This window comes from Delphinapterus leucas, chromosome 7 (assembly GCF_059928025.1).
Source record: "Delphinapterus leucas isolate spDelLeu-1000000601 "Yukka" chromosome 7, BTC_Dleu_Yukka2, whole genome shotgun sequence".
Lineage (NCBI taxonomy): Eukaryota > Metazoa > Chordata > Mammalia > Artiodactyla > Monodontidae > Delphinapterus > Delphinapterus leucas.
Window position 1 is genome coordinate 22,606,252 of NC_143135.1, and position 22,334 is coordinate 22,628,585.

The 22,334-nt window shown below is 43.0% G+C and overlaps 1 protein-coding gene across 1 annotated transcript in view; it reads right to left on the minus strand.

Annotated features, from left to right (window-relative positions):
- The window catches only part of LDLRAD3 (low density lipoprotein receptor class A domain containing 3), a 256,866-nt gene that overhangs the window by 112,066 nt on the left and 122,466 nt on the right, over positions 1-22,334 (minus strand). Inside the window, exon 4 of the mRNA XM_022583626.3 lies at positions 2,136-2,270. Coding sequence (XP_022439334.1) covers positions 2,136-2,270 — 135 coding nt within the window. The remainder of the gene's footprint in view (positions 1-2,135; positions 2,271-22,334) is intronic.

Genomic DNA, 22,334 nt, shown 5'->3' on the forward strand with positions numbered 1-22,334 from the left:
ACTCTTCCTACCCCTCATGCTTATAATATGAGAGTACAATATATAGAGAGAAACAAGCTGGACTTGAACCAGCCTTCAGAGGAACAGTTCTTCTTAAGGGCAAGCAAAAATCTGCTTCAGCAAAATGCTGGGATAGGCATGGGCTGGGGGGAGCATTGTAGGTGCTGCTAAAAGCATCAGGACGAATTCCCTAACTTCCAAGTTTTAGACTTGAAAGTCCTTTTGTTGACCATCTCAGGGCACCATTAGTGAGTCTAGGATACATACACGCATAAGAAACAATATATATGGAAAATTTTTCTCAATCCCGCCTATCTAAGCTAATTTTTACTTGATTCTGTGATTACTGTTCCTCTACCACTGCCAGTGGCCGATGGCCGACGGCCCAACGTCATGTGCTTTGGTTTATAAAAATGTGACTTTGCATAAGCCTAGAAACACCTTGCCGTTCACCACTGAATCAGTTTAGAAATCCCTAGGCAAATGGCAAGATTAGAAACCTCTCTAAAGTTAGTGGATAATAGATAGCAGTTCACAGATTTGCACGTGAATTCAATTCACCTGGAGGGCTTGTTAAACTACAGACTGCTCGGCCCACCTCCTGGGTCGATTCCGTGGACCTGGGTACATCCGGAGCTTTGCATTCCCAAAGGGTTCCCAAGTGATGCTGATGCTGCCAGTCTGAGGATTAAACTTTGAGAACCACTGGTGAGGAGAAGACACGAGGAGGGAATGTTCTAGGTCAGGACAATCAGAGGCTAACTCTGCCCAAGACTCACCTCCCAGAGCTGCTCTCTGTACAAATTTTGGCAAAGTCCATGTAGATACACATTTTGTCTTCTCTCGTCTATGGACCTCAGGCATACGGGTTTGGATGGCTCATAATTCCTGAGTTTGTGGCGCACTCTCACCAGTGGTCTATGCATGACCCAGTCATTCGTTCATTTTTAATAACATAATAAACACCAACCAAAATAAAAGCCAGGACCTTGAAAGGAACCTGCACCTAACTTCATCTTACCTCCCATCTTTCCTGCCTCCCAACATACGACTTAACCAGCTATCCATATTTCTCTTGCTTTTCTTTTTTACAGTATTATTAAATTTGTAAACTGTGGTACAGTCATACAGTGAAATACTGAATAACGGTCAAAACAAATGAACTCTTCCAATAAACAATAAAATGGATGGATCACAGCAACATAATACTAAGTGAGAAAAGTAAAGATTACATATGGATGATACCTGTTTATAACATTAGAAATATATACTTTTTAGGATGCCTTACAATTGACATGCATTTTTAAACCTTTGTATTTTTTTCTAATCACTGAAGAAATAAATACATGTTTACTGGAAAAGAGACAATGAGTAAAGAAACGTACCCAGTCAGTTTTAACAGGGGAGGATATGACCCCTCCATGTCCTTCTGGGTTTCCTAAAAAGCTCCTCTTTCCATCCCCAAATGCACCCTTCAGTTTCCATCCAACAGCTCTGAGGTTGAGAGCTCTGATAGGAATAGGCAATTCATACAAGAGGAAACAAGGCAGTAAACAAACAGCCAGGGGAAAACGTTAACTTTGCTCATAATCAGAGAAATGCAAATTAAAGCATTTGGGGAGCTATCATTCTATGACGACTAAATCAGCAAAAACGGGAAAAGGGAACAACAGTGAATGCCTGGGATACTACTATAAACCTGACGCGCACAGATGATACTAGCAGCAATGGCAAATTTTAAAAAATTTCCAAACAGCTGTATGACGAGCTGTAGTCATGAACTGTGAAGGTGTCCCACTCTGCTGAATTTATCCTGAAGAAGTAACTCAATGGAAAGAAACAACCTAGGTGGCCTCCAACAATGCAACAATTTAGAAAACCACAGTAGAGCACCGAGACGGTGTGCAATGCAGCAGGACAAATTACAATTTTGAAGAGAAAATGTATATTTGATATTTAATGCGTGAGAAATACAAAGGTGCATTACAGTTAGAACCACGCGTACGAGGGTTTCGAGGTAAAGAGCAGAAATTAACATGGCTGTTGCATTTGAACGTGGGATGGGTGTTGTTTTCTTCAGTGTTACTGTGCTGTGGTGTCGTAATTATTTTTTTTAGGGCTTGAGGGGCTCCTACCTTGAGAACTTTCACAGCTTTCCTCGTCGCTGTTGTCTTGACAGTTATTTTGCCCATCGCAAATGAAGCTCTTGTCAATGCAGAGGCCGTTCTTGCAGTGGTAGCGGGCAGTGGAGCAAAGCAAAGGGTTTGCTGCTGTGAAGGGAAACCAGAGAAGATCACCAGGGAGGTTAGCCAGTCCCCTTAGGACCCCCCAGCACCTTCTCCAGCCAGGGGTATGCCCTGCTCGGGAAGTAGCAAACTCATCTTCTAGGATGGCTGACTCAAAGCCCATCCTGGGAGACTGGTCAGGCAATGACCTGGACAGGATGAGACTTACTCTGCTCCATTCTAAAAGCTCCTTCTCCCAAGTCATCATGCTGGTGTCCTATAACCATACCAACATGGCCAGAGGGCAACGCCTCGCCCTAACTGGTCAAACGCTAGGCGGGCCAGCAGCCTCTGAGGGGCCTGGGGCAAAACCCGAATCTCCCAGGAGAGTCAAGAGTGGAATGGTCGGTAACATAAGAGACACACAGAAAAGGGCAAAGCCAGATGGAGTAGATGGGTCGGGGATCCGTGAACCTCTGCCACTGATGGAGTGGTGGCACGATCTAATCCAAGGCCTATGTCGGATCCTTCTGGTTCCCTAACTATGGACCAGTCTGGTAAGTCCTCATGTTTCCTTATGGCTCACCAAGGTGAGCTCCATCTCTGCTTTGCAATCAAAGAAGCCCATTAACCCACTGGCTCAGTCTGAGCAGCTCCCTGTTGCAGGCACTTTCAGGAACCCCCCAAAAAATGACAGAAATGGCCCCTCCCCTCAAGGAAGAAGGTCGCAACCAGCTAGCATAAGGTCAGCACAAAACCACTGAACAACATGTAAGCAAATCTCCATGGAAAATCGCTATTTCTACAGCACAATTTATCTTGCTTCCTCACTCCCTGCAGTGCAATTCAAGCTCTTTCCAGGGCTCTATTTTCAATCAATAAAGCAGCAAAGTAGAAATTACTCCAGCCCGCAGTCTGCCATTTATTAGCTGTGTGATCTTGGGTAACTTACTTCACTTCTCTGAGCCTCAGTTCCTTTATCTGTGTGCAGGACTGACTCCATAATTTGCAGGGCCTAGTGCAAACTGAAAATGCAAGGTCAACTGTTCAAAAATTATTTAAAACTTCAAGAAGATAAGTGCTGGGCATTAAACCAAGTGTGGTGTGCTTCTAAGCTCAGCACGGAGCCTGTGCAGGTCACAGGTCCATGAAGCTAGCCCTGCTACTTACAGCATTAATTCAAGCATCAAAGGAGATGACATGTGAGAAAAATGTACACAGCAGAGTCTGACATGTAGCACAGGCTCAGGAAATGTTGGACATGCTCCCTGAGTTATGTCTGCCTCAGCCCCCCAGAGCGTGGTCCTCCCTGAAGGAGTGATGTTGGTGATAACGAAGACGGGTCATCATGGGATCTCGGGTCACAAACTGAGCCGGCATCTGCATCATACGTGGTACGAAGAGCACCAGAGCGGGATGGCACAGCCATCACTGAAGACGGCTACGGGATCAGGAACAAGCCAGCGCCGGCATCTCCGGATGGTCCTCACCAGCAGGATGGCAGTTGTAACTTATCTTCCCCATATGCCTCACGGAGCGATTGTTAAGATGCACAGAGATCATAGCTGCAGACTTCACAGGGCCCTGGAAACCCAAAGGGCTGTGGAGTTTTTCAGTTTTTAACTGTTCAACTCAGAAAGTTTGATTTGAAAGGTCAGAGGAGGTAGAGGGATGGGGAAGCCAGTGCTCTTAGTTTTGAAGATGACGGACCAGCTGAAGGTAAGCAAAAGGAGTCTGGCCTGAAAATGGAAGTTGTAATTATTTAAATCGCTGTGGGCCAGAGAATGGCTCCACTTGATCGTGCTGAAACCAAGGTCTGACCTCAGCCAAAACCAAAATGGGGAAACCCGAAACCATAAGTCACATTTGGTTTCTGTCCAGGGCAGCGCTCCAAACCCTTCAGCATCCCACCACGGTGGCCTCTGGCTTTCCTGGGACCTTGTGGGTCACATCTACATAGCCAAAGCGTCAGCAACGATCCGCTCACTCGAATGGACAGCCTTGGAAAGGCACCTGAATTGCTCCAAGATGGGGCTGCTGCAAACTTACGCGAACCGCCCCAGCAGGGAAGGCGGTGCTGAACCAACCCTGCAGACGCGATGGCATCTACTGACTTCTCGTCAGCCTCAGACCCTTTCAACCTCACAAACTTTCCCAAGGAAAAGAAGTCACATGTGTGTGCGTGTGCACGTGTGTACATACACGCATACCACATATATGTGTATATGTGTACGTATGTGTATATCCAGATCACGCATATCTTCAAATGAATTAAGACTGACTATATCTTAAGACACAGCTCTACTGATAAAGAATCCGCAGGGACTGCTAAGCAATTTCAGGGCATAGAGTGAACACATATATTTGGTATTAACGCATACAACCAGAGGACTAGGACCAGAATACAGAAAGAACTCTCACAACTCAAAAGAAAAAAGACAGGGCTTCCCTGGTGGCGCAGTGGTTGAGAGTCCGCCTGCCGATGCGGGGGACGCGGGCTCGTGCCCCGGTCCGGGAGGATCCCGCGTGCCGCGGAGCGGCTGGACCCGTGAGCCATGGCCGCCGAGCCTGCGCGTCCGGAGCCTGTGCTCCGCAACGGGAGAGGCCACAACAGTGAGAGGCCCGCGTACCGCAAAAAAAAAAAAAAAGAAAAAAGACAACTCAACAGGAAAATAGGCAAAGGACATGACAGGGCAATTCCCATCAGAGCAATGGCAAACGCTCAATAACAACTTGAAAAGATGTTGACTATGGCCAGTAGTGAAGCACCACTTTAACCGCAGCAGACTCACCAAACTTAAGGTCTTAAAATCCCAGGTTGTTGGCCAGGATGGGGAGGGAGAGGAAGTCTCAGAGACTACTCGTGGGAGTGCAAATTGGTAGATCCACCTTGGAGACCAACTTAGTGATAGCTGGTGATATTTAAGGGGCATATGCCCCATGGCCCAGTCATTTCACTTCCAGCTACACACTCAGGGGAGAATCCTGAACAAACAGAAATGTGTGCTGAAGCACTGCTTGTAAAATAAAAATATTAGAAATGACCCAAATGTTCACCCACAGGAGAATTAATACCATATGCTACACTGTTAGAATTCTACAGGAGGGGATGGCTAGCTTTTACTGTACAGGGCCAGATAGTAAATACTCTAGGCTTTGCTAACGTTTGGGTCTTGCACTGTGTCTTAACTATTCAACTTTGCCATTGTGGTACAAAGCGGCCATGGACAATTCATAAACGAAGGGCAGGACTGTGCTCCAATAAAACTTGATTTACAGGTAGTAAGTACGTTTAAAGTAAGTAACTTGCAAAACAGGGCGTAGGCCAATTTGGCCCAGGGGCTATCGTTTGCCAACCCTCGCTGAACAGCAGTAAAAAATGAATGAACCAGGGCCTCCCTGGTGGCGCAGTGGTTGAGAGTCTGCCTGCCGATGCAGGGGACACGCATTCGAGCCCCGGTCTGGGAAGATCCCACATGCCGCGGAGCGGCTGGGCCCGTGAGCCATGCCCGCTGAGCCTGCGCGTCCGGAGCCTGTGCTCCGCAACGGGGAGAGGCCACAACAGTGAGAGGCTCGCGTACCGAAAAAAAAAATGAATGAACCAATAAACAATAAGGTCCTACTGTATAGCACAGGGAACCATATTCAATATCCTGGGATAAGCCATAATGGAAAAGAATATAAAGAAGAATGTATATATGTAGATAACTGAGTCACTTTGCTGTACAGCAGAAATTAACACTGTAAATCAACTATACTTCAATAAAAAAAAGAATACAAAATCAAAAAAAAAAGAATGAACCAGGATCAAGATGGATCAATCTCACAAATACAATAGAGGGGGCGAAGTTATAGAAGATATATGCAAGTTATATAAGAATAAAAGTTACAGAAGAATATGTATACTGTTGTACCAATTAGATGAAGTTACCCATGCAAAAGAATACTATCAATTATTGAAGATACAAAAATATATACTCACATTGGAAGAAACAACCCTAAGTTCGGGACAAAGGATGTCTCTGGAGAGAAGGGAGAAGGATAGGGTCAGAAAGGGGTGTACTGTAGACTTATAATACTTGGTAACACTTTATTATTTTAAAAATCTGAAGCAAATAAGGCAATATGGTAATGACTTTTTTCCCTGAGATATAACTGACATATAATACTGTATTTGTTTCACGTGTACAGCAGGATGATTTGATATATGTATATACTGCGAATGATCACCACAGTGAGTCAACACCCATCGCCTCACATAGGTACAAAAATCTCTTTTGTGATGAAAACTTTTAGGATCTACTCTCTTAGCAACTTTCAAATACATGATATGGTATTATTAACCATAGTTAATATAGTTATAATATTATAATGTATTATTATTATAATATAATATAGTATTATTAACTTGTTAATATAGTTATAATAATTTAACCATAACTATAGGTAATATGATTTTTAAAACAGGCTGTTGGGAAACACAGGTGTTCATTTAATTTTATTTTTCCTTTTCAGTATGTTGGAAAGACTCCACTAAAAGTTTCTAAGAGTCTAGTCTGGCCGAGATGTCTCAGTGATCACTCACTTTCCTTTTCCTTTTCCTTTTCTCTTTTCCCACAAAATTCTCTCTGGCTCAGGGGCTTCCCTGGTGGCGCAGTGGTTGAGAGTCCGCCTGCCGATGCAGGGGACGCGGGTTCGTGCTCCGGTCCGGGAAGATCCCACAGGCCGCAGAGCGGCTGGACCCGTGAGCCATGGTCGCTGAGCCTGCGCATCTGGAGCCTGTGCTCCGCAACGGGAGAGGCCACAACAGTGAGAGGCCGGTGTACCGCAAAAAAAAAAAAAAAAAAAATTCTCTCTGGCTCACAAACCCCTGTCTTTAGTATCTTTCACACTTAGATGCCCTGTTGTTCAGTGAACACAGGTACACGCTGGTAAACAGACACACCTGGGATTCCTCCTTGTCAAGGGCTCCTCATAATATACTATGTCCCCCCACCCCCAATGCAGGGCAGAGAAACAGAGGCAGAGGATGCTAGAGGAACCTCCCCCAAACCAGCAGCAAGCCAGAAAAAGGCCTCCGAACCATCAAAACACACTTTGGGATGTTATTGTCCTTTAAGTGCTGGGAGTGTCCTCAAGGAAGGGCCCTCCAGCCTTCCCCTCCCCCAGGTCTGTTGATTCTCCGGTTATGTAAATTCCAGCAAGGTTTGTGTTCCAGTTCCCAAGGACACGGCAAATTAGAAGAGAGAGAGGACGCCGTTGCCAACCTGCAGACAAATTGCAAGAAATAAAAGCTGACAACCATGGGAGGGGACCACAAAGCTATAAAAAGCCACCTGAAGAATTCCAAAAGCAGAGCAGCCTAAGATAGCTTCAAAAGAGACCAGAAAGTTCTAAAAGGAGCCAAAGGCAACCCTGTATTATAGCCCAGTCTAAAAACTAACATTCCTAAGAACGGCCCTGCACTGTCACCAACAGAGGTAGACACTGAGGAAGCCAAGAGGAGATCCCTGTTGTCAGAGGCACACTCACTTACCTAGAGTAAAATCTCCCCAAAGACCCCAGACAGCTCAAGTTTTGCTATATTTCTTCCAGGACCTCTGCAGCATTTACCAGGCTTAAGCCAGATTTCAGGGTGCATCTATGGTGGACCAAACCTATAGGCTCTGGGGGGGACAGAAGTCAAGTCTTAGGGGTTTCTGTGATGCCGTGGATCCTCACCCAGGACCCTGAAACATAACTGATCAACAGACGGCCCATAAACTGACCATGAAACGCTTCCTACTCTGGGATGTTATATCTCTGCATCTTCTAGCCATATTTAATGTGCTCCACATGTATGTTTTCTTTGTCCTTCCTGAGGTTTCCCAGTCACTGAAAAAATGTATTATTTTACTCGCTTAACTAGGAAGAGGAACATTGCATTTTATAGTATTTATTTCAGTAAGGATGGAAAACTGTCCGCAGAGTTAACTTCAAAAATTCAACTGCGACTCCAAAGTTCCCCAGCTATTATTGCCACCACAAACACAGAGATCTAAGAATATGTTTCCCAGCCCACAGTACTCAGGAAAGAGAAGTTGTCTCTCCCTGCCCAGGGGAGGGAGGAGTGAGAAGGTTAAGCTCAGTGGTTAATTAAAGTGGTGGCGTTCACCTCAACCACATCTGAAGGAAAGGACCCAGGGCCCACTGCAGTCGTCCAAAAGCAACTGACCAGCTTCAAGACAGGAAATGAAGCAATCTGTCTCCAGCGGGACGTAGGAAATGTCGCCTTTAATCCATTTAAAGTCTGTGAAGTCGGCCCCTCTCCCACCTCAAAGGGTTCTTGACAAAACACATCAATGAGAACCTCCTGGCCACCAGTCCCCACATCCCCCATCTGCTCCCCATCCCGCTGTGGTGCCCGCCCACTTCCTCGCCAAGCATCCCAACCTCATGGTCTCCGTGGGTATCTTGTCTTCCCAGCCCCCGTTTCCCTGGGAACCAGGCAACTGGGGGAGATGGAGCTGCTCCGAGACTTCCTCTGTTCCAGGACACAGGATGCCTGGCCCCAAGCCTCTCTGCAAATAATCCGACCCATTAACAAGCACTGCTCCTTTGTGGCCTGGAAAATGCTGACAGCCTGGACCTTCAAAGAAGAGGTGGCTTGTCTGTGGCCAGCTGCAAGTTCTTGCCTTCCTTTCAGAGTCCACCCACAGGACCTCTCCCAGCAGCCCTTGGCCCCCGAGACAGATCAGGGCCATGTGCAGCCGTCTTCCGTCTTCCGAGTCTGCAGGAGGGGAGGGGCCACCACTCCGGTAAAGCAGGAGGAGGCAAAGGTTCCTCAATCCCGTCTGCCTTTTCCCCAGCCTCTAAGGACCCGAAGGATCCGAACTTTCAGAACCCTTCGAGAGGCAGTGCAGTGGCAGTGGCAGACCCTGATTCATTGCTAATGGCCGTTTGTTTCCTCCTCCTTGTAAAGGCTTCCTGGGCCTGGCTACCTCCTGTCCAAACCCCCAGCCTGTCTCCCGCCAATTTCGACTTCACTGCTTCAACCACCACCCTTCTGTGGATGGCTCCCCAAATCTCCCCTCCAGCGATAATCCTCTTTCTCTTGACGCTTCGTGGACACCTCTGCCTGAAGACCCCCTCACCTCAAGCTCTGCATGTCTGAAACGGACATCCTTCCCTCTCTCCCCAACCTCTCCCTCTCTCCCCAACCTCTCCCTCTCTTCTTGGATCCACTTCCATTAAAGGGACCACCACGTCCCAGCTCCCCGGGCTCCAGCCATGCTTGACCTTCTCCCTCTCCTCGCTCTGCACTCAGCTCAGAATCAACTGCTCCTCGTTGCGTATAAAATACAATCCTAGACTATTAACTTTTTTCTCTTCCAGTTTTATTGAGATATGATTAACATACAGCACTGTATAAGTTTAAGGTGTACGGCACGATGATTTGATTCACATACATCATGAAATGATTATCACAATAAGTTTCGTGAACATCCATTATCTCATATAGATACAAAATTAAATAACTAGAAAAAAATATTTTCCTTGTGATGAGAACTGTTAGGATTGACTCTCTTAACAGCTTTTATATATAACGTATAGCAGCATTAATGATATGTATCATGTTGTACATTACATCCCTGGTACTTATTAACCAGACTTAACTTTTCACAACCTGCCCCAGCCTACCCTTCCGAGCATACATTTTTCTGTAATGATTAGCAGTGAGGGTAAGAAGTTCACCTGGGTTCAAATTTCAGCTCTACCACTCACTAGCCACATGACATTAGGAAAATGCTTTAGCTTCGTTCAGCCTCAATTTCCTTATCTGTAAAATGGAAATAAGAATAGTGCCTCTGTCTTAAGATTTTGTGAAAATTAAGATAATGCACCGGATACAAATGAACCTATTTACAAAACAGAAATAGAGTCACAGATGTAGAAAACAAACTTACGGTTACCAAGGGGGGATGGGGAGAGGGATAAATTGGGAGATTGGGATTGACATATACACACTACTGTATATAAAAGAGATAACTAATAAGGACCTACTGTATAGCACAGGGAACTCTATTTGATACTCTGTAACGACCTATATGGGAAAATAATCTAAAAAAGAGTGTTTATATGTATATGTATAACTGACTCACTTTCGCTCACCTGAAACTAACACAACATCGTAAATCAACTATACTCCAACAAAAATTAAAAAAAAAAGTTAATGCACCTGAATAACTGAGAATTGCATGTGGCCCACAGCAGGTGCTCAATAAATGCTTGTAATAATAATTATCATTGGGGATACACAGTATAGTGGTTAAGAGTTCAGACCCTGGATTTATACTGCCTGGGTTGATGTTACAACTCTGTCACTTACTGTGTGACCTTAGGCAAGTTATTTAACCTTTCTATGTCTCACTTCCTTATCTACAAACAGGGAGTCGTAATGTTATCAGCCTAAAATATCACACGTGTAAAGCATATAGAAATGTGCCATATGCATAGTAAGTACTCAGTCACCGTCAGTCAAGTGGCTTCTTATGCTCTGCACAGTCTGCACACCTCACTGCTGAGCCCTTAGCCTAAAAGACTCCACGGAATTGTATTGCCAACTTTTAAATGGCACCCACCTTCCTAGGTCCACCTCCTTCAACAACTCCCACTGATGAGCCCGGAGGCAAATCATCTCTCCCATCAGTGGCTCCCACAGCACTCTCCACTGTCAAGCCATATTGTATTTATTTGGGTATGACTCTTTCTGTCTCCCTTGCCTGAGGGTCACCTCAACATTGCCAGGGTCCTGCATCTGACCCATCTCTTTATCCCCTGCAGCATCTTGCAGGGTGTCTGGCACAGAAACTGTAGAAAGAGAATGAGAGTCTGAAAGAAGGTAGGAGCTGGGGTGAATGAACAATGTGCAGCCTAAATGTGCCCTCTGGGTGTACATCTGAAACCCAAGAAGAGGCCAAGACATCCCCATGTTGAGAATATATCCTGACCGTCTGTCTTCTTCTTCAACCCTCTGTTTGATTAGCTGCTTGATCCACTCATTCCACAGGTATTTAGTTTGCCTATAAATGAAGCACTCTACCAGGCACTGGGGATAAAGGAAAACCCAGTCTGTTCTTTTTTTTTTTTTTTTTTTGTGGTACGTGGGCCTCTCACTGTTGTGGCCTCTCCCATTGCGGAGCACAGGCTCCAGACGCGCAGGCTGAGCAGCCATGGCTCACGGGCCCAGCCGCTCCGCGGCATGTGGGATCTTCCCGGGCCAGGGCATGAATCTGTGTCCCCTGCATCGGCATGCGGACTCTCAACTACTGCGCTACCAGGGAAGCCCCCAACCCAGTCTGTTCTTAAAGAGCTGACACTCTAGTGGGGAGACAGGCATGTCAATGTGCACTGAAGATAAAGCATGAGAAGTGTAATTTATTCCACATGCATTTATCCCGTGCTAAGGCTGAGCCAGACTATACACTTGGCACTGGGAGTACAGCTGTGAACCATGCAACAATACCATCTCATGGCCATCATGGTGTAGCAGAGAAGGCAGAAAATAAACAAACAGTGGTGGTAAGTGCAGAGGAGAAGAGCGAATCAGGGGAAGGAGACAGAGTGGGAGACTGGAGAGGAGAGGAGTTATCTTTACAGGGTGTTCAGGGCAGGCCTCTGATTTGTTTGGAGGAGGCCCAAGATGCTGTGCCAACACACAGAATGACCAGCCCAGGCTCGGCAGACCAGGAACAACTCCCTAAGGAAGCAGGTCGTACAGGAGGCTTTAAGGGGACCTTGCTGATGGAGCTTGGAAGCATAGGGTGCAAGCATCCTCCCGCCCCTCTGCTGACCCAGCCCCTCCGACGTGAGGCACAGCTCCCTGAGGCTTCCACTCATGGATCTGCTGAGGGGTGAAGAAGACATGTGGAATCTGATCTGGGTTGACATGAATAAAGCTACAGAAATACACAAGCACCAAGGGGCTCCGTGATTAAAAAATATAGACACACTGGCTGAGCAATTCAGCTCTTTAGGGGGACAGGCAAGAATTCATCAGCAGTGGGAGAAAAACAGTCCAGTACACAGCAGGTTTTCTGAGCACAGCTATGCTGAAAACAGCAGCAGAAGATCCCACTTGAAAGAATTTTCCACCGTGGTCACCCAGACCACTCTGCCATAACTCAGTTCCTGGAAGGAGTACCTGTCCTCCCTGACGGAGGACCGGGGGAGAGCTGTGCTAACAGCCCATCTGGGCTTCACTGCTAGCCAAGGATGTCTGAGCCCAAGGCAAGAGGAAGAGGCCAAACCCAGTAAAAAGGAGAAAGGAAGGAAGTGAAAGGGCAAAATCTCAGCACTGTGATCCTCTAGAAGGAAACACTGGTCCTTGCTTATCCTTCCTCCTGCAAAATGAATGCGAACAGTGGAAAACACATCCACAGAAATAAAGTTCTTTAAAAATATGACTCTCCAATTATTTGCTGAAGTCAAGACATCACCCAACAAAACTGCTCCTTTATCTTTTATTTCTTTTTACCATTTTATTATGGAAAATTCCAGTTACATACAAAAATAGAGACTGGCATAGGGAACCCCTGTGTTTCAATCACCTGGTTTTAATAATTACCATTACAATCCAAAAATGGGCAGAAGACTTAAATAGTTATTTCTCCAAAGAAGACATACAGATGGCCAAGAGGCACAAGAAAAGATGCTGAACATCGCTAGCTGTTAGAGAAATGCAGATCAAAACTACAAGGAGGTACCACCTCATACCAGTCAGAATGGCCATCATTAAAAAGTCTACAAACAACAAATGATGGAGAGGGTGTGGAGAAAGCGGAACACTCCTACACTGTTGGTGGGAATGTAAGTTGGTACAGTCACTGTGCAAGACAGTGTGGAGGTTCCTCAGAAAACTAAGGATAGAATTACCATATGATCCAGCATCCCCACTCCTGGGCATGTATCCAGACAAAACTATAATTCAAAAAGATACATGCACTCCTATGTTCATAGCAGCACTATTCACAATAGCCAAGACATAGAAACAACATAAATGTCCATCGACAGATAAATGGATAAAGAAGATGTGGTACATGTATACAACGGAATACTACTCAGCCATAAAAAAAGAATGAAATAATGTCATTTGCAGCAACACAGATGCAACTAGAGATTATCATACTAACTGAAGTGAGTCAGAAAGAGAAAGACAAATACCATATGATATCACTTATATGTGGAATCTAAAAATATGACACAAATGAACCTATGAAACAGAAACAAAACTATGGACATAGAGACCAGACCTGTGGTTGCCAAGGGGGAGGGCATTGGGGGAGGGATGGAGTGGGAGGTCGGGGTTAGCAGATGTATAAGCTTTTATATATGGAATGGATAAACAACAAGGTCCAACTGTATAGCACAGGGAATTACGTTCAATATCCTGTGATAAACCATAATGGAAGAGAATATTTAAAAAAAAAGAACGTGTACATATGTATAATGAATCACTTTGCTACTCAGTGGCAACTAACACGACAATGTAAATCAACTATACTTCAATTAAAAAAGAAAGAAAAAAATTTATTTTCCAGTGTCTAAGCAATAAACCCATAACTAAAATGAAAAAGAATTACCAATACGCTGACACATCTGTTTCAGTCCTACCTCACCCACTATCCACCCCCCACCCCGACCCCACCCCAGACGAAAGGCTTGAAGCACATCCTAGATACCATGTAATTTCACTTTCATATACTCCAGTATATGTTTCTCAAAGATAAGGATTTTTAAAAAATAATAAACAGAATGCCATCCTTAAACTTAATAATAATGCCTTAATATCATTAGATATACAGACACAATTCAAGATTTCCCAACTATCTCAATTTTTTGAACAGTTGGTTTGTTTGAATCAGGGTTGAAACAAGGTCCACATATTACATTTGGTTGGCTTGTCTCTTGGTCTCTTTGAATGTGTAGGCTCCCCCTTCTAATTTTTTTTCTTAGAATTTATTTGTGGCTGAAACTGAGTGGTGGAGAATATTCCACATTCCGGATCTGGCCGTTTATCTACCCACGGGGTCACTAACATGTCCCTCTGTCCCTGAATTTCCTATAAACTAGTGGTTAGTGTTAAGAACTGCATGTTCGTGTTCCCCCCAAATTCATATGTGGAAACACTAACCCCTAATGGATGGAATTAGGAGGTGGGGTCTTTGGGAGGTGCTTAGGATTAGATGAGGTCATGAGGGTGATGTTCTCATGATGGGATAAGCGCCCTTAGAAGATGAGGAGGAGGATTTCTCTCTCTGTGTGCACACACCAAGGAAGGCCATGTGAGGTTATGACCAGAGAGAGGGTCCACACCACCAGCCTGACCACGCTGGTACTCTGATCCTGGACTTCCAGATCTGGGAGAAGTAAGCTTCTGTTGCGTATGCCACCCAGTGTATGGTATTTTATTATAGCAGCCTGAATTGACTAAGACAGACCAAGAGGCTCAATCAGATTCAGGTTGGATGTTTGGGGGCAGAAATACCATAGAGTGGTGATGTGTGTTCCTTTTGGGTTGTATCAGAAGGCAAATGTCTGGTTGTCTCTTTTCTTGTGATGCTCCAACTGACTTGTGGGAGGATCCAATTCCAGGCCAGATGCAGCAATCACACCACACCCTGGCTCTCCTACTGAATGCAGCTAAAGAAAACCTGGACAGAATACATGTAACAGCTATTTTTAGATTCTGAAAAGTAAATTGGAGCAGACCAACTGTGGAAGAAGACCAAAATTTGAACTAGCACTGAAATGGTGCTAAGTTTACCTTCTTTTTCCCCTCTCAGACTCCCAGGAAACTGGCAAATATCAGAGAGATCACGGAGAGGGAGGAACTTGGGAAATCAACTTCATAAAGTTGTTTTTGAACTCCGAGGCTGATTCCCAAGATGCACATGCATGGATCTGGTCCTAATCAGCAGAATAAAGATGGTAAGAACTAAACGCATAGACCACTGTCCAGGTCCCAGACTGGCCACTGGGAGGTGCAGACACGGAACAGGTCCAAGCAGCACTGCGAAAACAGTCTAAAAACAACTGTGACTACAGTCCACTGAGGGCTTTACTGCCCTTCCAGAGGGCTGTTAGGAACTTGTGGCCTGACCCCGCAGAGTCATTTGTCCACTAAAACAAAAATACAAGCCTTCTCTGTGGGATTTAAACAAAACCCAAAGTGTCATGCATAGTAATCAAAATAATCAAAATAAAATCCAAAATTACTTGTCATATGAAAAAACAGGAAAATCTCAACTCTCATGGGAAAGGATAATCAACAGACACCAACAGCAAGATAAGGCAGATGTTGGAATTTTGTGACAGAGACTTTAAAGCAGCGATTATACAAATACTAACAAGCAATCACAAACACTCTCGAAACAAATGGAAAATAGAAAGTCTCAGCAAAGGAACACAAGATGTAAAGAAGAACCAAAAGGAAATTTCAGAACTGAAAAATATAGTAACCAAAGTAAAAAAGAGTCACGTTGTATGGGCTCGAAAGTAGATTGGAGATGACAGAGGAAAAAGTAAACCTGACAAAAGAGTAATAGAAATTATCCAATCTGGATAATAAAAAGAAAAAAGATTGATTAAAAAATGAACAGAGTTTCAGGGACCTAAAATTGTTATCAGAATCCCACAAGAAAAACAGAAAGAGGATTGATTGTAAATCAACTATATTTCAATTTAAAAAAAGAGAGAGAATAGTTGAAAATGTACTAAGTACGGCAAAAGACAAAACCCTACAGATTCAAAGAGAACCCTAAACAGGATAAACAAAGAGATCCACGTACCCAGACACATTGTCATCCAAGGCACACTGTCATCTAAGTGGTAAAAACTAAAAACAAAACAAATCTTCAAAGCAGCCAGATAAAAGTGGTGTATTCTCTAAGGGAAAATAGTTTAAAATAACTGCAAATTTCTCACTGGAAACAAGAGAAGCCAGGGGAAGTGGCACAACATTTTTAAAGTGCTTTAAAGAAAAGAACTGCCACCCCAGAATTCTACATGCAGTAAACATATCCTTTAGGAAAGCAGGTGAAATAAAGACACTCTCAGATGAAGGAAAATTAAGAGAATTTGTTGCCAGCAGATCTGCTTTAAAAGAATTGCTAAAGGAAGTTCTTCAGACAGAAGGAAAATGATACCAGAAAAAAACCTGGAACATCCGGAACGAAGGAAGAGCAACCAAAATGGTAAATATCTGGGTAAATATAGCAGACGAATCTTCTCCTCTGGAGTTCTTTTAAACAAACTTGAAAAGTTAAAGCAAACATTAAAACATTGTCTTTTGGGATTTTTTTTTTTTTAAGATTTTTTTTTTTTTTTTTTTTTGCGGTACGCAGGCCTCTCACTGTTGTGGCCTCTCCCGTTGCGGAGCACAGGCTCCGGACGCGCAGGCTCAGCGGCCATGGCTCAGCGGCCATGGCTCACGGGCCCAGCCGCTCCCCGGCATGTGGGATCTTCCCGGACCGGGGCACGAACCCGTGTCCCCTGCATCGGCAGGCGGACTCTCAACCACTGCGCCACCAGGGAAGCCCATCTTTTGGGATTTTTAAAGCATGAAGATGTACTATTTAAGACAACTATAATACAGAGAGATCCATAGAGTGATAAGGTTTCTACAATCCACTTGAAGTGATGCAATACTGATTCAAAGTCATCTGTGAGAAGATTGACTGCCCGTTTCGGGACTTTTCTGCCTGATCCATACATTATAAAGCTCCCTTTCAATTTTTCATCTAATGGTTTTAGCAGCCATTTGATGATCCATTTCTTCATTAGGGGTTATAAAATAGACATACTCTAATTCTCTCATTCTTCTATTAGCTGGTATTCTTCAATAAAAAAAAACTTTTCTAAGTCAGCTATTTAATTACTCAGAAGTGTAATTCATATATGAAAGAGAGGATAAAAGCTTGATTCTTTCCTTTTATTTACCAGTTTTCAGAACAGTGAGTTAGAACCACTCTTTTCAAATGGCAGATATGCCAGAGGAAAATGCTGGCTTAATCCTCATTGGCTTAATTTAGAGTGAATATAATTTACGCATTTAGACAATTAAAGACCAATATCCAAACATTTAATCATACAGGGTTCTTAATTATGGCAAACAGTACACAGGATGACACAATCATTTAGAATGTACATACTGTAATGCATCACCCTTGCTTTTATTGCCATTGAATTACTCTCTAGTACATATGTATGATGATATATATAAAATTCCCCCCTTCCGTGATAAGATCCCTATGGACAGTACTTAGTACCACACTAGCACTTTTCAGATATTATCTCATCTAAACCTCACAACAAACCTGGAAAGCAGGCTGTCAGTACCCCCATTCTAGAGAAAACCACTGTGCAAGGAGATTATGTAAGAAGCCCAACTGGTGCTTCCCTAGGGCAGAACACAAATCTGAGGCCAGACCCCAGCTCCAGAGTCATTTTGCTCAGTCAGGCCCCTACCCTGTTAGTGATATGCACCCTCCTCGCTAAGCTGGCGTTCAGCCCCTCTACTTACTAACCATTCAGCAATCTAGCAGCTCTGCCATATCTCTGCCATTTGAGACCCAGAAGGTGAAATAAGGCAACAGGAGAATGCATACAGTAGAGTTATAAACTCCCTGTGTCCCTCTTGGGACCGTACAGCAATGATTGTTCCCTGGAAAGACATAAAAGAACACAGGAGATAGTCACTCTCCTCCTCAAAGACTTAAAATAGAACCAACAGGGTAAGGGAAAATCAGTTTATCAAAACAATCCCTGAAGTCATTAAAACTTATGCTTCGAAAAAATTTAATAACATGAGGAAATGGTCACAATAAAGAGGACATCTCAATTAAACATATTAGAGAAGATAGATGATAGGTAGACAGATAGGGTAGGGGGGATGACTATCACAAAATAACCCACATATTAACAGCATTGCCTTCTAGGCATTTTTGCTTTCCTCTTTATACTTTTCTATATTTCGCAAGTTCTTTACAATAATCAGAAGAGAAAAGGGTTATTAAAATATATAAGTGCAGAAGGTAAATGTGTAAGTTTGTCAAGAGCCAACTACAGTTAGAAAGGCTCCAGCAGTCTAAACATTGAAGGGGAAAAGAAAAAGAATAAACTAAGCAGTGACCAGAGGAACCAGAAGCAGGTACAAAGCGAACTGCTGGGGGAGCTGGAACAGCGTGAAAGGCGGGAAAGGGACACCTGAAGCTCACTGAAACTGCTGAGTGTGGATTTGGACACAGAGATGCTGCCAAGCAAGGCACCAGTATATCCAGGCCAAGGAGTAGTGAGGTGAGCTTCAACACCAAGACTGCTAAGAGGCAGGAGGGGTAGAGAGAACAAGAGGAGGTGTGTGTGTGTCTGCTTGTCTGTCTGTGTGTTGATACCATGGAATATTATATACCGGGTAAAAGGAACCAGGTGGTCACAAGTCAAGGAACACTTTAGCTTTCTATACTACTTGGATTTTTTTCCAGGAGCATATTCTTTTTTCTTTTTAACATCTTTATTGGAGTATAGTTGCTTTACAATGTTGTGTTAGCTTCTGCTGTATAACAAGGTGAATCAGCTATACATATACATATATCCCCATATCCCCTCCTTCTTGCGTCTCCCTCCCAACCTCCCTATCCCACCCTTCTAGGTGGTCACAAAGCACAGAGCTGATCTCCCTGTGCTATGTGGCTGCTTCCCACTAGCTATCAATTTTACATTTGGTAGTGTATATATGTCCATGCCACTCTCTCACTTCATCCCAGCTTCCCCCCACCCCATGTCCTCAAGTCCATTCTCTACATCTGCACCTTTATTCCTGTCCTGCCCCTAAGTTCTTCAGAACCTTTTTTTTTTAGATTCCGTATATATGTGTTAGCATATGGTATTTGTTTTTTTTCTTTCTGACTTACTTCACTCTGTATGACAAACTCTAGGTCCATCCACCTCACTACAAATAACTCAATTTCGTTTCTTTTTATGGCTGAGTAATATTCCATTGTGTATATGTGCCACTTCTTTATCCATTCATCTGTCGATGGACACTTAGGTTGCTTCCATATCCTGCCTATTGTAAATAGAGCTGCAATGAACATTATGGTAAATGACTTTTTGAATTATGGTTTTCTCAGGGTATATGCCCAGTAGTGGAACTGCTGGGTTGTTTGGTAGTTCTATTTTTAGTTTTTTAAGGAACCTCCATACTGTTCTCCATAGTGGCTGTATCAATTTACATTCCCACCAACAGTGCGAGAGGGTTCCCTTTTCTCCACACCCTCTTCAGCATTTATTGTTTGTAGATTCTTTTGATGATGGCCATTCTGACTGGAGTGAGGTGATACCTCATTGTGGTTTTGATTTGCACTTCTCTAATGATTAGTGACGTTGAGCATCTTTTCATGTGTTTGTTGGCAATTTGTAAACCTTCTTTGGAGAAATGTCTATTTAGGTCTTCTGTCCATTTTTGGATTGGGTTGTTTGTTTTTTTCATATTGAGCTGCATGAGCTGCTTGTATATTTTGGAGATGAATCCTTTGTCAGTTGCTTTGTTTGTAAATATTTTCTCCTATTCTGGCGGTTCTCTTTTTGTCTTGTTTATGGTTTCCTTTGCTGTGCAAAAGCTTTTAAGTTTTTTTTAAGTTAGGTCTCATTTGTTTATTTTTGTTTTTATTTTCATTTCTCTAGGAGGTGGGTCAAGAAGGATCTTGCTGTGATTTATGTCATAGAGTGTTCTGCCTATGCTTTCCTCTAAGAGTTTTATAGTGTCTGACCTTACATTTAGGTCTTTAATCCATTTTGAGTTTATTTTTTGTGTATGGTGTTAGGGAGTGTTCTAATTTCATTCTTTTACATATAGCTGTCCAGTTTTCCCAGCAACACTTATTGAAGAAGCTGTCTTTTCTCCAATGGGTATTCTTGCCTCCTTTATCAAAGATAACGTGACCATATGTGCGTGGGTTTATCTCTGGGCTTTCTATCCTGTTCCATTGATCTGTATTTCTGTTTTTGTGCCAGGACCATACTGTCTTGATTACTATAGGTTTATAGTATAGTCTGAAGTCAGGGAGCCTGATTCCTCCATGTCCGTTTTTCTTCTCAAGATTGCTTTTGGCTATTCAGGGTCTTTTCTGTTTCCATACAAATTGTGACATTTTTTGTTCTAGCTCTGTGAAAAATGCTATTGGTAGTTTGATAGGGATTGCATTGAATCTGTAGATTGCTTTGGGTAGTAGAGTCATTTTCACAAAGTTGATTTTTCCAATTCAAGAACATGGTATATCTCTCCATCAGTTTGTATCATCTTTAATTTCTTTCACCAGTGTCCTGTAGTTGTCTGCATACAGGTCTTTTGTCTCCTTAGGTAGGTTTATTTCTAGGTATTTTATTCTTTTTGTTGCAATGGTAAATGGGAGTCTTTCCTTAATTTCTCTTTCAGATTTTTCATCATTACTGTATAGGAATGCAAGAGATTTCTGTGCATTAATTTTGTATCCTGCTACTTTACCAAATTCATTGATTAGCTCTAGGAGTTTTCTGGTAGCATCTTTAGGAAGCTCTATGTATAGTATCATGTCAACTGCAAACAGTTACAGTTTTACTTCTTCTTTTCCGATTTGGATTCCTTTTATTTCTTTTTCTTCTCTGATTGCTGGGGCTAAAACTTCCAAAACTAATTGAATAATAGCCATGAGACTGGGCAACCTTGTCTTGTTCCTGATCTTAGTGGAAACGGTTTCAGTTTTTCACCACTGAGAACAATGTTGGCTGTGGGTTTGTCATATATGGCCTGTATTATGTTGACGTAAGGTCCCTCTATGCCTACTTTCTGGAGGGTTTTTATCATAAATGGGTGTTGAATTTTGTCAAAAGCTTTTCCTGCATCTGTTGAGATTACCATATGGTTTTCATCATTCAATTTGTTAATATGGTATATCACATTGATTGATTTGCATATATTAAAGAATCCTTGCATTCCTAGGATAAACCCCACTTGATCAAGACGTACGATCCTTTTCATGCGCTCCTGGATTCTGTTTGCTAGTGTTTTGTTGAGGATTTTTGCATCTATGTTCATCAGTGATATTGGCCTGTAGTTTTTTTGTGACATCTTTGTCTGGTTTTGGTATCAGGGTGATGGTGGCCTCGTAGAATGAGTTTGGGAGTGTTCATCCCTCTGCTATATTTTAGAAGAGTTTGAGAAGGACAGGTGTTAGCTCTTCTCTAAATGTTTGATAGAATTCGCCTGTGAAGCCATCTGGTCCTGGGCTTTTGTTTGTTGGAAGATTTTTAATCACAGTCTCAATTTCAGTGCTTGTGATTGGTCTGTTTATATTTTCTATTTCTTCCTGGTTCAGTTTTGGAAGGTTGTGCTTTTCTAAGAATTTGTCCATTTTTTCCAGGTTGCCCATTTTATTGGCATATAGTTGCTTGTAGTAATCTCTCATGATCCTTTGTATTTCTGCAGTGTCAGTTGTTACTTCTCCTGTTTCTTTTCTAATTCTGTTGATTTGAGTATTCTCCCTCTTTTGCTTGATGAGTCTGACTAATGTTTTATCAATTTTGTTTATCTTCTCAAAGAATCAGCTTTTCGTTTTACTGATCTTTGCTACTGTTTCCTTCATTTCCATTTATTTCTGATCTGTTCTTTATGATTTCTTTCCTTCTGCTCACTTTGGGGGGTTTTTTGTTCTTCTTTCTCTAATTGCTTTAGGTGTAAGATTAGGTTGTTTATTGATGTTTCTTGTTTCTTGAGGTAGGATTGTATTGATATAAACTTCCCTCTTAGAACTGCTTATGCTGCATCCCATAGGCTTTGGGTCATCGTGTTTTCACTGTCATTTGTTTCTAGGTATTTTTTGATTTCCTCTTTGATTTCTTCAGTGATCTCTTGGTTATTTAGTAGTGTATTGTTTAGCCTCCATGTGTTTGTGTTTTTTACAGTTTTTCTCCTGTAATTGATATCTAGTCTTATAGCGTTGTGGTCAGAAAAGATACTTGATATGATTTCAATTTTCTTAAATTTGCCAAGGCTTGATTTGTGACCCAACATATGATCTATCCTGGAGAATGTTC